A 12,580-nucleotide genomic window follows, 5' to 3' on the forward strand; every position below is an offset into this window, starting at 1 on the left:
CCAGCACTTTGGGAGGCCAAGCGGCGGATCATGAGGTCAGGAGATCGAGACCATCCTGACTAACACGGTGAAACCCCGTCTCTACTAAAAATACAAAAAATTAGCCCGGTGTGGTGGCAGGCACTTGTAGTCCCAGCTACTTGGGAGGCTGAGACAGGAGAATGGCATGAACCCGGGAGGCGGAGCTTGCAGTGAGCCGAGATTGTGCCACTGCACTCCAGCCTGGGTGACATAGTGAGACTCTGTCTCAAAAAAAAAAAAAAAAAGAAAAGAAAAGAAAACCTCAGCCACGGCCTGAGACAGACACCCCACTTAATGCTCAGTGCAGCGGACGGTTCCTGTTCTGTCCTGGCTCCTGGGGGCTGCATTATCCAAACTGGCGATCAGCAGGGATGTGCAGCCTGACAAGACTGAGGGTGTCTTGAGGATGCAGGGCCAGCATGCTAGAGCCTGGGCAGGCCTGAGAATCAGGACTGGCAGGCCAAGGATAGAGGGAGCCCCTGTCGTGCAAGGGTCAGGGTCTAGGAAGGGATGCTGGGGCATGAATCACCCCAGTGTGGCCTCAGGCAGCCAGAAGCCTTGTTTCCCCAATGTGGAGGTGACAGGCTGGTGTGTGCAGAGCGCCTGTCTGTAGGAGGCTGGGGCCTGCAGTGGCCCCTTGAGCAGGTAGCTCTGAGAGTGGCCCTTGGACTGGGGGAGTGTGGGCTGAGCTTTCCTCTTTTTTTTTTTTTTTTTTTTTTTTTTTTGAGACGGAGTCTCGCTCTGTCGCCCAGGCTGGAGTGCAGTGGCGCAATCTCGGCTCACTGCAAGCTCCGCCTCCCGGGTTCACGCCATTCTCCTGCCTCAGCCTCCCGAGTAGCTGGGACTACAGGCCCCCGCCACTGCGCCCGGCTACTTTTTTCTATTTTTAGTAGAGACGGAGTTTCACCGTGGTCTCGATCTCCTGACCTTGTGATCCGCCCGTCTCGGCCTCCCAAAGTGCTGGGATTACAGGCGTGAGCCACTGCGCCCGGCCTGAGCTTTCCTCTTACGGTTTCACACTGCCATGAGCCCGCAAGGGCATGTCAGGCCCTTCAGTTTAAAGAGCACTTTGTATTGCAAGTTTCTGGGCTTGTGGAAATGAATATTCTGATGATCATAGTTATTTTGTGTCTGGTGAAATGTCCCTGAGAGGGCCTTATTGTTGCACAAGTCCTGGGTCCCTGGGCAGGAGGCAGGGTCTGTTAGACACATGGTGTTCCTGTCCCTGAGGCAGCCTCTTTGGGCACAAGAGGAGAGTCTTAGTCCATTCATACCGCTTTAACAGACCACTCTGAATGGGTGCCTTCAACATCAGAGATTTCTCATAGTTTTGGAGGCTGCAAAGTCCAACCTCAAGATACCAGCAGATCCGGTCTGCTGAGGGCCCATTTGCTGATTCATGGAGAGTCACCTTCTTGCCATGTCCTCACAGGGCAAAAGGAGCAAAGGGAGCTCTCTGGGGTCCTTCTTATAAGGGCACTGAACCCTGGGCTTTGTGGCTCACACCTGTAATCAATTTTTCCTGTTCCAAGCCACCCAGTTGGTGATTTGTTACAGCAGTGCTAGGAAATACATGCACGAATTCTATCTCAGTTTAAAAATAAAAGAAGGCCGGGTGCTATGGCTCATGCCTGTAATCCCAGTGCTTTGGGAGGCCAAGGTGAGAGGATCGGTTGAGCCCAGGAGGTCCAGAATGGGCCACATAATGAGACCTAGGCTACAAAAAATACAAAATTTGCCAGGCCTGGTGGCACACACCTGTGGTCCTAGCTACTCAGGAGGCTAAGGTGGGAGGATTGCTTGAGCCCAGGAGGTTAAGGCTGCAGTGAGCTATGATCGTGCCACTGCAGTCCAGCCTGGGTGACAGAGCAAGAGCCTGTCTCAAAAACAAAAAACAAAAAAAAGGCCAGGCACGTTGGCTCACGCCTGTAATACCAGTATTTTGGGAGGCCGAGGCAGGTGGATCACAAGGTCAGGAGATCGAGACCATCCTGGCTAATACAGTGAAACCCCGTCTCTACTAAAAATACAAAAATTAGCCGGGTGTGGTGGCACATGCCTGTAGTCCCAGCTACTCGGGAGACTGAGGCAGGATAATCGCTTGAACCGTGGAGGCAGAGGTTGCAGTGAGCCGAGATTGTGCCACTGCACTCCAGCCTGGGTGACAGAGCGAGACTCTGTCTCAAAAAAGAAAAAGAAAAAAAGTAGTAGTCCAGACAGGCTCTCCTGGGCTGCCTGGGGTGTCATAGGTTGAAGTCAAGGCGGCGACTGGGCTGGGCTCTTATTGGAGGCTCTAGGGGAAGAATCTGTTTCCAGGCTCATTCAGGTGTTGGCAGAATCCAGTTCCCTGCGGCTGGGGGTCCAGGGTCTCTTTTTCCTTGCTGAGTGTCAACCAGGGCCACTCTGTGCTCCTAAACACTGCCCCCGTTCCCCCTCGTGTGGCCCCTCCACCTTCAAAGTCAGCAAGGGTGCGTTGGGTCCTTAGCGCACGTGGGATGTCTCTGGCTTGCACTTGGGCTGCCAGGTGGAGAAAGCACACAGGTTTTAGAGGGTCGTTACGTTGGGAGCGATCCCTCCCGTGGTCACAGGTCCTAACCACAGTCGACGGGGAAGGGACCGTACAGGGCGAGCAGTCACTGGGGCTCATTCTTAGACTTCTGCCAGCACACAGAGGGGCTTTTGTGGGGATGAACGGAATCGGGTCTTGAGGAGTGGAGGCTTACTATTCACTCTTGTTTTCATGAAATGTTTGTAAACATTCAGAGAGAAATATTCACTGGAACAAGACATTCGAGAAAAGGAAGAGGCAATCAGACAGAAAACCAGCGAGGTGCAGGTAAGGCGCTCGCTCGTTTTGGTTACATCTACTTTGTGCTAAATGTAGTTTAGAAAACTTCCCTCCCTGGCTGGTGGTGGGGAGGGGCGGGGGTCTGCCCTGGATGCAAACGTGAGCTCTTGAGGGCTGCAGAATGCAGTTTTTTTGTTTGTTTGTTTTTCAGACTTAATTTACTTTATTTTTCTTGCATAAAAACGCTGTGTTGTAGCCACAGCTGGAGCCTAGGTCCTCTGCACGGAGACTCTGGTGTGGGTTTTGACAAGGTGGTCCGTGAATTCCTGATAGGGAGACGTGGTGAATACAGTCTCCTTCCAGAGGTCGGGGGTCAGGTAGCTGTAGATCTTAGAGATGGCATCAAAGGTGGCCTTGGCGAAGTTGCCCAGGGTGGCGGTGCAGCCCCTGGCTGAGGTGTAGCAGTCATCAATACCAGCCATCATGAGTGGCTTCTTGGGCACAGGCGCTGAGACGATGCCAGTGCCCCTGGGTGTGGGGATGAGGTGCACCAGCACAGAGCTGCAGCAGCCTGTCACTTGCAAGGGACAATGTGGGGCTTGCCAATCTTGTTCCCCTAGTAGCCTCTGCACATGGGGACAATGGAGAGCTTGGCCGGGATGATGGCCCTGTGGATGGCAGTGGCCACCTCCTTGGAGCACTTAACACCCAGACGGATGTGGCCATTGTAGTCCCTGATAGCAACAAATGCCTTGAATCTGGTGCACTGGCTGGCGCAGGTCTGCTTCTGCACCGGCATAATCTTGAAAACCTCATCCTTGAGAGAGGCACCCAGGCAAAAGTCAATGATCTCAGATTCCTTAATGGGCAGGGAGAGGAGATAGCTCTCCTCCAGGGACTTGATCTTCACGTCCTTGACCAGGCGGCCCAGCTTGGTGACGGGCATCCACTCCTCATCCTCGGCCTTGCCTCTGCAAGCTCCGTGGCCTTGGCCCTGGCCCTGGCCCCGTCCATGGCCGTGACCCCAGCCCCGGATGCCACTGCTGAAACCTCCGTGGAAGTTACCTCAGTTGCCCATCCCAGGACCTCTGACACCACCCCCCTGCCCCCCACGCTGCATTGGTGTCATCCGCCATCTGACTTGCGCTTGGGCCACCAGGTGGAGAAAGCGCGCAGCTTTTAGAGGGTGGTTATGTTGGGAGCGATCCCTCTCATGGTCACAGGTCCTACCCACAGTCGACGGGTGCCACTGCTGTGACATCCGTCGTTTTGGTGTTTTCTCGGAGAAGAAGTTTTTTAAAAAAAAAAATAGTTTTTTTTTTTTTAATTTTCCAAATAGAGACAGGGTCTCAAACACTTGAGCTTGAATGATTCTCCTGCCCCAGCCTCCCAAAGTGTTAGGATTACAGGTGTGAGGTGTGAGCCACCAAGCGTAGCGAGAGTGAATTTTTTTTTTTTTTTTTTTTTCAGTTTTTGGTTTTTTTTAGAAATGGAGTTTTGCTCTGTTGCCAGGCTGGAGTGCAGTGGCACAATCTCGGCTCACTGCAATCTCCACCTCCCGGGTTCAAGTGATTCCCCTGTCTCAGCCTCCTGAGTAGCTGGGATTACAAGGCACGCACCGCCACGCCTGGCTAATTTTTTGTATTTTAGTAGAGATGGGGTTTCACCATGTTGGCTAGGATGGTCTCAATCTGCTGACCTTGTGGTCTGCCCGCCTCAGCCTCCCAAAGTGCTGGAATTACAGGCTGAAGCTTTTAAAGTTGCTTATAACCATAGACAGTGGCTTCTCTTTTTCTAAAATTGAGACAAGTTGGCCATCTGTATCCAAGGGTTCTGCATCCTTTTATCTAAGCAACCACAGATTAAAAAAAAAACCAATGAAAAATAATCCAAATTGATAAAACAGTACAATGTAACTATTTACATAGCATTTACATTATATTAGGTATTATAAATAACCTACAGATAATTTAAAGTATACAAGGCTGGCTGTGGTGGCTCACACCTGTAATCCCAGCACTTTGGGAGGCCAAGGCCGGAGGATCACTTGAGCCCAGGAATTTGAGACCAGCCTGCGCAACACAGTGGGACCCTGTTTCTACAAAATATTTGCAAAAGCCGGGTGTAGTGGCACGTGTCTGTAGTCCCAGTTACTCCGGAGACTGAGGTGGGAGAATCACTTGAGCCCAGGAGTTGAAGGCAGTAGTGAGCTGTGATTGCACTATTGCACTCCACCCTGGGCAACAGAGTGAGACTCTGCCTGAAAAATAAATGAATAAGTAATATGGGGTGGTGGCAGGGTAGGTGATGTGTGTAGGTTACATGCAAACACTAAACCGTTTTACATCACACTTGAGCATCTGCAGATTTTGATACCAATCTGAGGGATGACGATATAATTCGTGTAAAATGTGCTGTATTGAAGTGTACATTTCAGTGGTGTTTCGCATAATCACCGTGTTGATTAACCATCACTCTATCGAGTCAGAACCTGAATGTTTCTCCCATAGGCGCCAGTAGGCCCATAAAAGAACATCCAGCCCTGAACAGTAAATGGAAGGTTACTTTCTGAAAGATTCATCATTAACTGTTCTCTTTCAGTGAATGGAAGAGTTTGACACTAACTTTCCATTAACCCAAAAGGAAACCTCATCCCCATTAAGCAGTTACTTCCCATTCTCCCCTTTCTCTAGCTCCTGGCAACTACTCATTTTTTTTCTGTGTGTATGGATTTGTACCCGGTCACCTGGTCACGACGGGGCACATTTTCTTCGTCCGTTCCTCCCATCGGTGAATATTTGGGTTTTCTCACTTTTTGGCTGTTGTGAATAATGTTGCTAGGAACAATTGCCTGCAGGTTTTTGTGTGAACACCTGTTTGCATTTATCTCAGGTGGATACCTGGGAGTTCCGGACATCTCCTGTCAGTGGAATCATACAACACATGACCTTTTGTGCCTGGCTTCTTCCACTCAGCATCATGTTTTTGAGGGTCATCCGTATTGTAACATGTATTAGCATTGCATTCCTTTTTATGGCAGAATAATATTCCATTGTGTGGATGGAGCACATTTTTTTGTTTTAAGAGGCAGAGTCTCACTCCGTTGCCCAGGCTGGAGTACAGTGACACACCTTGGTTCACTGCAACTTCTGCCTCCCAGACTCAGGTGATCCTCCCACCTCAGCTTCTCAAGTTGCTGGGACTACAGGCACGCACCACCATGCTTGGCTAATTTTTAATTTTTTTTGTAAAGACAAGGTCTCACTGTGTTGTCCAGGCTGGTCTCGAACTCTTGGACTCAAGCAATCTGCCCGCCTCGGCCTCCCAGAGTGCTGGGATCACAGGCATGAGCCACCGTGTCCAGCCACAATGGGCCACATTTTACTCATCCATACCTCAATTGATAGATGTTTGGGTTTTCCCACTTTTTGGCTTTGTAAATATTGTTGCTAGGAACATTTGTCTGCAAGTTTTTGTGTGAACACCTGTTTGCCTTTATCTCGAGTGTATCCCTGGGAATGAACTTGCTGGGCCACATGGTAACTGTTGAGGAGCTGCCAGACTGTTTTTCAAAGTAGCTGTACCATTTTACATTCCCATAAGCAGTGTATGAGGGTGCCAGCTCTGCACAGCCTCACCAACACTTACCGATTTCCCATTTTTCCTTGTAGCCGTCGTGGTGGGTGTGGAGCACTGTCTCATTGTGGGTTTCACTGGCATGTCCCTCATGCTTCCTTAGCGACATTGAGTATCCTTCCATGTGCTTATTGGCCATTTGTATGTAGTCTTTGGAGACAAATCAATTCCGATTCCTTGCCCTTTTGTATTGAAAAATATTTTTTCATGTCCATTTTTAAATTGCTTTTTTTTTTTTTTTTTTTTTGAGACAGAGTCTCACTCTATTGCCTAGGCTGGAGTGCAAGTGTGTGATCTCAGCTCATTGCAGCCTCCACCTCCCAGGTTCAAATGATTTTCGTGCCTCAGCTTCCCGAGTAGCTGGGATTACAGGCATGTGCCACCACACCCAGTTAATTGGGTTCTTTTTACAGCTGTTTTTTTTTTTTTGTTTTTTTTTTTTTTGAGATGGAGTCTCACTCTGTGGCCCAGGCTGGAGTGCAGTGGTGTTATCTCAGCTCACTGCAACCTCCGCCTCCCGGGTTCAAGTGATTTTCTTGCCTCAGCCTTCCAAGTAGCTGGGATTACAGGTGTGCACCACCATGCCCAGCTAATTTTTGTATTTTTAGTAGAGATGGGGTTCCACCACGTTGGCCAGGCTGGTCTCAAACTCCTGACCTCAGGTGATCCTCCCACCTCGGCCTCCCAAAGTGCTGGGATTACAGGCGGAAGCCACTGCCCTGGCCTATAGCTAGAGCTGAATTTGAAAAGTTCTTTATCATTTCTAGGTAGAAATCCTTGTCAGATATGTGACTTGCAAATACCTTCCTAGCATCCACTGAGAGTCCACTCTGTGGATTGTCTTTCCACATTCTCGATGGTGTCTTTTGAAGCACAAGTTTTTAATGTTGGTGAAGTCCAGTTTATTTTTTTGCTGCTGTCGCACCCCTGTGTTTTCTTCTAAGAGTTTTATAGTTTTCGCTTTTCCATGTAGGTCTTTGATCCATTTCTAGTTAATTTTTGTATATAGAATAAGGCAGGGATGCAATGTCATTCTTTTGCATGTGGACATCTAGTTGTCCTGGCACCATTGTTTTTATTATTTTACTTAAAAAAATTGTTTTTAGAGACAGAGTCTCGCTCTGTTGCCCAGGCTGAAGTGCAGTGGTGTGATTCTTGTTCACTGCAGCCTCCAACTCCTGGGCTCAGGGGATTCTCCTGCATCAGCTTCCTGAGTAGCTAGGACTATAGGGTGTGCCCTGCCACACCTAGCTAATTCAAAAACATTTTTCTTTGTTTTTTTAGAGACAGGATCTCACTCTGTTGCTCAGGCTCATCTCAAACACCTGGCCTCTAGGGATCTTCCCACTCTGGCCTCTCAAAGTGTTGGGATTACAGGTGTGAGCCACCATGCTGGGCCAGCGCCATTTGTTGAAGAGACTCTTCTTTCCCCCATTGAATGGCCCTGGCATCCTTGTCAAGGATGAGTTACTGTAGCTGTGTGCATTTATTTCTATCCCATTGACCTATCTGCATCTCATCATGCCACTACATCACTGGCTTGATTACTGCAGCTCTGTAGAAGTTTTGAAATCAGGAAATGGGCATCCTCCATCTTTTTTTTCTCTGTCGGTATTGTCATGGCTATTCTGGGTCCCGTGTGTTTCCATATGATTTTTTTTTTTTCTTGAGACAGAGTCTCACTCTGTCGCCCAGGCTGGTCTCAGCTCACTGCAATCTCTGCCTCCTGGGTTCAAGTGATTCTCCTGCCTCAGCCTCCCGAGTAGCTGGGAATACAGGTGCGAGCCACCACACCCAGCTAATTTTTGTATTTTTAGTAGAGGCTGGGTTTCACCATGTTGGCCAGGCCGGTCTCAAACACCTGACCTCAGGTGATCTGCCTGCCTTGGCCTGCCAAAGTGCTGGGATTATAGACGTGAGCCACCGTGCCTGGCCCCGTATGAATTTTGGAATCAGCTGGTCTGTTTCTGCAAAGAAGCCAGCTGGGATTCTGACAGGGATTGTGTGGACTCCGTGGCCTCTCGGGGTTGTTTTTGTCTTTTCTTTGCTCCCCTTCCTAACCTCGAGCTGGTGGATCTTTGTCCCTCTGGGACTTTCCGGTGGCTCCTTCTCCATTACGGAATGAGGTCCAGATTCCTTCAGTTCCACACTATTGTTACCTGGTGTCCAGGTAACACCGGGCCTAACCCTCTTCCCATCTTCCCCTCCCTTATCCATTACTCCCCTTAGATGTGGCCACCCCACACCCCTGACTCCCACAACTAACTCTGTTTCAGTTATTCAGTGTTCACCCCCAAACTTGTTAGACTTGATGCCTCAGTTCAGGGTTTTGGAGACACAGCCCCACCCCATCAGCAGCCACCCCTTCTGGCCTAGGGTCTCCACTAGTGTCTAGGGGAATCCAGGAGTTGTCACGTCACGGAGGTTGGCTGCGCTGTGGCCTGACTGAACAATGACCTTTTTCAATGAAGGGGGAAGACAGAGACTGCCCTGAAGGAAACTGCAGCTCAGTTTCCTAAATGCAGGAGAAACTATGTGCAAAAAATTACCCAGCAAGGTTTAAACAATTGTGTATTTCAGTTTTATTGATTTATATATCAGGGAGGGAGAAAGCAAGAATCAAGAAGAGGAAAAGAAGGCTGGGCACGGTGGCTCACACCTGTAATCCCAGCACTTTCGGAGACCAAGGCCGGATGATCACTTGAAGCCAGGAGTTCAAGACCAACCTGGCCCAACATGGTGAAACCCAGTCTATACTAAAAATCAAAAAAAAAAAAAAAAAAAAAAAACCAACCACTGGGCGTGGTGGTGTACACCTGTAGTCCCAGCTACTTGGGAGACTGAGGCCTGAGAATCCCTTGAACCCAGGAGGCGGAGGTTGCAGTGAACTGAGACTGCACCACTGCTCTCCAGCCTGGGTGACAGAGTGAGATTCTGTCTCAAAAGAAAAAAAGAAAATGCTGGGGAGCAGGGAGAAGAAAGGTAAGGGAGAGCCAAGAGTGAGTAGGGCAGGAGCTTCTGAGGAGGGATTTAGACTGTGAGAACCCTCTTAGAGAAATGGTGAGGTACCCTGAGCACCTTTGTCACTGCAGACACTGACATGTCGTGTGTGTCTTAGTCCATTCAGCTTGCCATAACAGCACACCATGCACTGGGTGGTTTATAAACAACAGAAGTTTACTGCTCGCAGTTCACGGGGCTGGGAAGTCCAGGATCAAGGGGCCTGCAGATTCAGCATCTGGTGAGGACCCACTTCCTGGTTCATAGGCAGCACCTTCTTGCTGTGTCCTCACTCAGTGGAAAGATTGAGGCAGCTCTCAGGGGCCTCTTTTATAAGGCCACTAATCCCACTCACAAGGGCTGACCTAATCACCTCCTAGAGGCCCCACACCTAATACCATCATCTTGGGGGTGAGAATTTCAACAGCAGACATTCAGTACGTGGCACGTGGCCAGTGAGTTCCCTCTTGTCCTCCTGTCATGCCTCTTCTGGGCAAATATTCTCTGCTCTGTGCATGAAGTGTGTGGTATACACATTTTGTCATCTTTGGTTTGAGGGGGACGTAAAGGAGGGACCTTCTCTGGGCAGGCCAAAGGCATTGGAGCCTCTGGTGTCCTGGAGCCATGGGCTGTGGCCTGGAAGGAGCCAGTGTGGCCCTAACTAGAACCCTGAGGCCCAGGACATCAGGGAGTTGCTGCCAGCGTTACCCGGTGGTGGGGCCAGGGTTTTACTTAGGGGGCTCTAGAGGCTTCCATCCCTGGTGGGAGCATCGCTTGGAGCATTGGGCTATCTCAGGCTCTCCCCGTGCCTCCCACTGGACACCTCACCCATTCCCACATGTTTAAATACCACCTTGATGCTGACACGCCTGACTGTGTTTCCAGCGTCTTCCCTTCCTGGCACACTGGCTGGAGTCTTTCTCCCGAGTTTCCTGTCGAACATGTCCAGAAGTGACCCTGATTGTCCCCTCCAGATCCAGCCCTCAAGTGAAAGGCCAGAGGCAGGGAGGCTGGGGAGCGGACACCCCAGCTTCCTGAGGCATGATTTGCCCATTGAAGCAGGGAAGTGCCATGACGTCTTTGTCCCTGTAGTGAGGAGACCCCGGGCCACCTCTGGTTTTCTTATCTTAAGGCACCAGCCACGCCCCACCGCCCAGCCATGGCTCCCCGCAAACCCACCCGTCCTGTCCATTCTCATGACCACCACCTTGCTCAGGCCCCGGCTGCCGCTGCCTCTCCCTGGACCCCACACGAGGCCCCTGCAGTTCCTGCGTCCTGATAGCCCCTTGTATTATGCTCCACATGGCAGCTGGAGGGAGGGGGCTTCTCACAATGCCCGTTTGTGCTATTTCAGCTTTGGTTATTTATCTTAAAGACAGATAATGCATTTGCTCAGTTGAAAATCAGGAGGTGAGAAGCCTCTGCCCTCTCCTTGGGTGCCCCCATCCCTGGAGGTGCTGTTTATGAGCTCCTTGGGGTGGGAGCCTTCCAGAAAGGCATACCCTCCCCTTCCTGTTCACACAAATGCAATGTGCTCTTGTCCTACTGTAAGGCAGAGCACCTGGCGCCATCCTGTTCCATGGCCAAGGAGCGTCCCACAGTGTGGGCTGTGCTGGAACCTTCCAGCCAGTACCTCATGGACATCTGCATTGTTTACGGATTTTGCTGTCAAAGACATTGTGTGCCTCTGCACATGTCATATGCCTCCAGGATGCTTTTCTTGGAAGTGGAATCATGGGGCGGTAGAGCCTCGGGCTGACCATCTGGATCCATCCCACGGGGTCAGAGAGAGCTTCAGAAACAGAATCATGATGTCCTGCCTCCCACGCTTGCACATCCCACCTCCCCACTGCAGAGCCCAGCACCATCTCCTTGGCATGGCCTGTGGGGTGCAGCCTCTGATGGCTCGGCCCGTTCCCTTTTGCTCCAACTGGAGTGCGACATCCCCCCACCTCAGGGCCCCTGTGGTTCCCTCCACCAGGCTCTGCCCCTGGCCCTTCCCCTGCCTGACACCTGCTCACCTGTTGGCACCACCCTAAATGTTGCTTTTGTGGGCATCTTCCCTGCCCACAAGGTGTGACTGCAGTTTCCCTGTGACCCCCTTGGTGCCACTTGTCCCCGTTTATTTGTGTTTGGGTGATGTTCCCCTCCACAGTCATCCGGGAGCTGGGGCCTTTTTCTCACGGGGACCCAGCCCCTTCTCTGGCACCTGGCCTGTCAGGCCATCGAGAAATACCTGCTGAGGGAGCTGTTGAGAGAGTGGACCCGGGCCTCCAGCCCAAGAGGCACACATTGGCCATGGGTGTGCACGGAATGCTGGCCCTGAGCACGGTCCTGCCACGTGGTTTCGGAGGCTTCCCTGGGGCTTCTGGCCCAGGCTGCCCTCCTGTTATCTTGAACATGCTTCATTTTTCCCATCCTCACGTAAATCCCTGCAACTCCTCCCTAGGAATTACAAAATGACCTAGACCGGGAAACAAGCAGTTTGCAGGAGCTTGAGGCTCAGAAACAGGATGCTCAAGACCGCCTGGACGAGATGGACCAGCAGAAGGCCAAGCTCCGAGACATGCTGAGTGATGTCCGGCAGAAGTGCCAGGACGAGACTCAGATGGTGGGTCCCAGCCACGTCCGGGGCAGCGCCCTGCGCATGGGCAGGGGTTCCCGAGGGCTCCCCTGCGCTCATGTTACCTGAGAACACAACACTTAGACATCCTACTGGGTCAATAGAGTTGCTCCAAATACCACGCAGAAGTGTCCGAGCACCAGTGGCTTGACTTCCTGGCCACCCGCCGTGCTCCTAGAAGTCAGGTTGTATATGTGAATGGCCTTGGTCCCTGTGAACCTGTGCCCTGAACACACCCCACCCTGCCTGTGCCCCGCAACACAGGGAGTTCCAGGGTGCCTGTCTCCCCTCGGGTGTCTCTGAGGCTCCACACAGATTCCAGAGGCTGCAACCTCAGAAAACTATGGGGACGCTCAGTCTCCCGGGTCATGGACAGATCGCTCATGCTTGGTCATGCCCCTCATTATTCCAAAGTGATCTTCCATTAGCCACAGCGGGAGGAGCCCGTCTGCCTTTTCTGTGTCTCTGTTTTGGGTGTGGAAAGAGGCCTGTAAGGAAGCCAGGTGTCTGGG

At 51.2% G+C, this 12,580-nt stretch overlaps 1 protein-coding gene across 7 annotated transcripts in view; it reads left to right on the forward strand.

Moving 5' to 3' along the window:
* EPS15L1 (epidermal growth factor receptor pathway substrate 15 like 1) overlaps positions 1–12,580 on the forward strand; it is a 120,635-nt gene that overhangs the window by 58,843 nt on the left and 49,212 nt on the right. For all 7 annotated transcript variants that reach the window (XM_050769495.1, XM_050769497.1, XM_050769496.1 and 4 more), the window contains 2 exons: positions 2,785–2,857; positions 11,895–12,056. In XM_050769495.1, coding sequence (XP_050625452.1) covers positions 2,785–2,857; positions 11,895–12,056 — 235 coding nt within the window. The remainder of the gene's footprint in view (positions 1–2,784; positions 2,858–11,894; positions 12,057–12,580) is intronic.

Source organism: Macaca thibetana, chromosome 19 (genome assembly GCF_024542745.1).
Source record: "Macaca thibetana thibetana isolate TM-01 chromosome 19, ASM2454274v1, whole genome shotgun sequence".
Taxonomy (NCBI): domain Eukaryota; kingdom Metazoa; phylum Chordata; class Mammalia; order Primates; family Cercopithecidae; genus Macaca; species Macaca thibetana.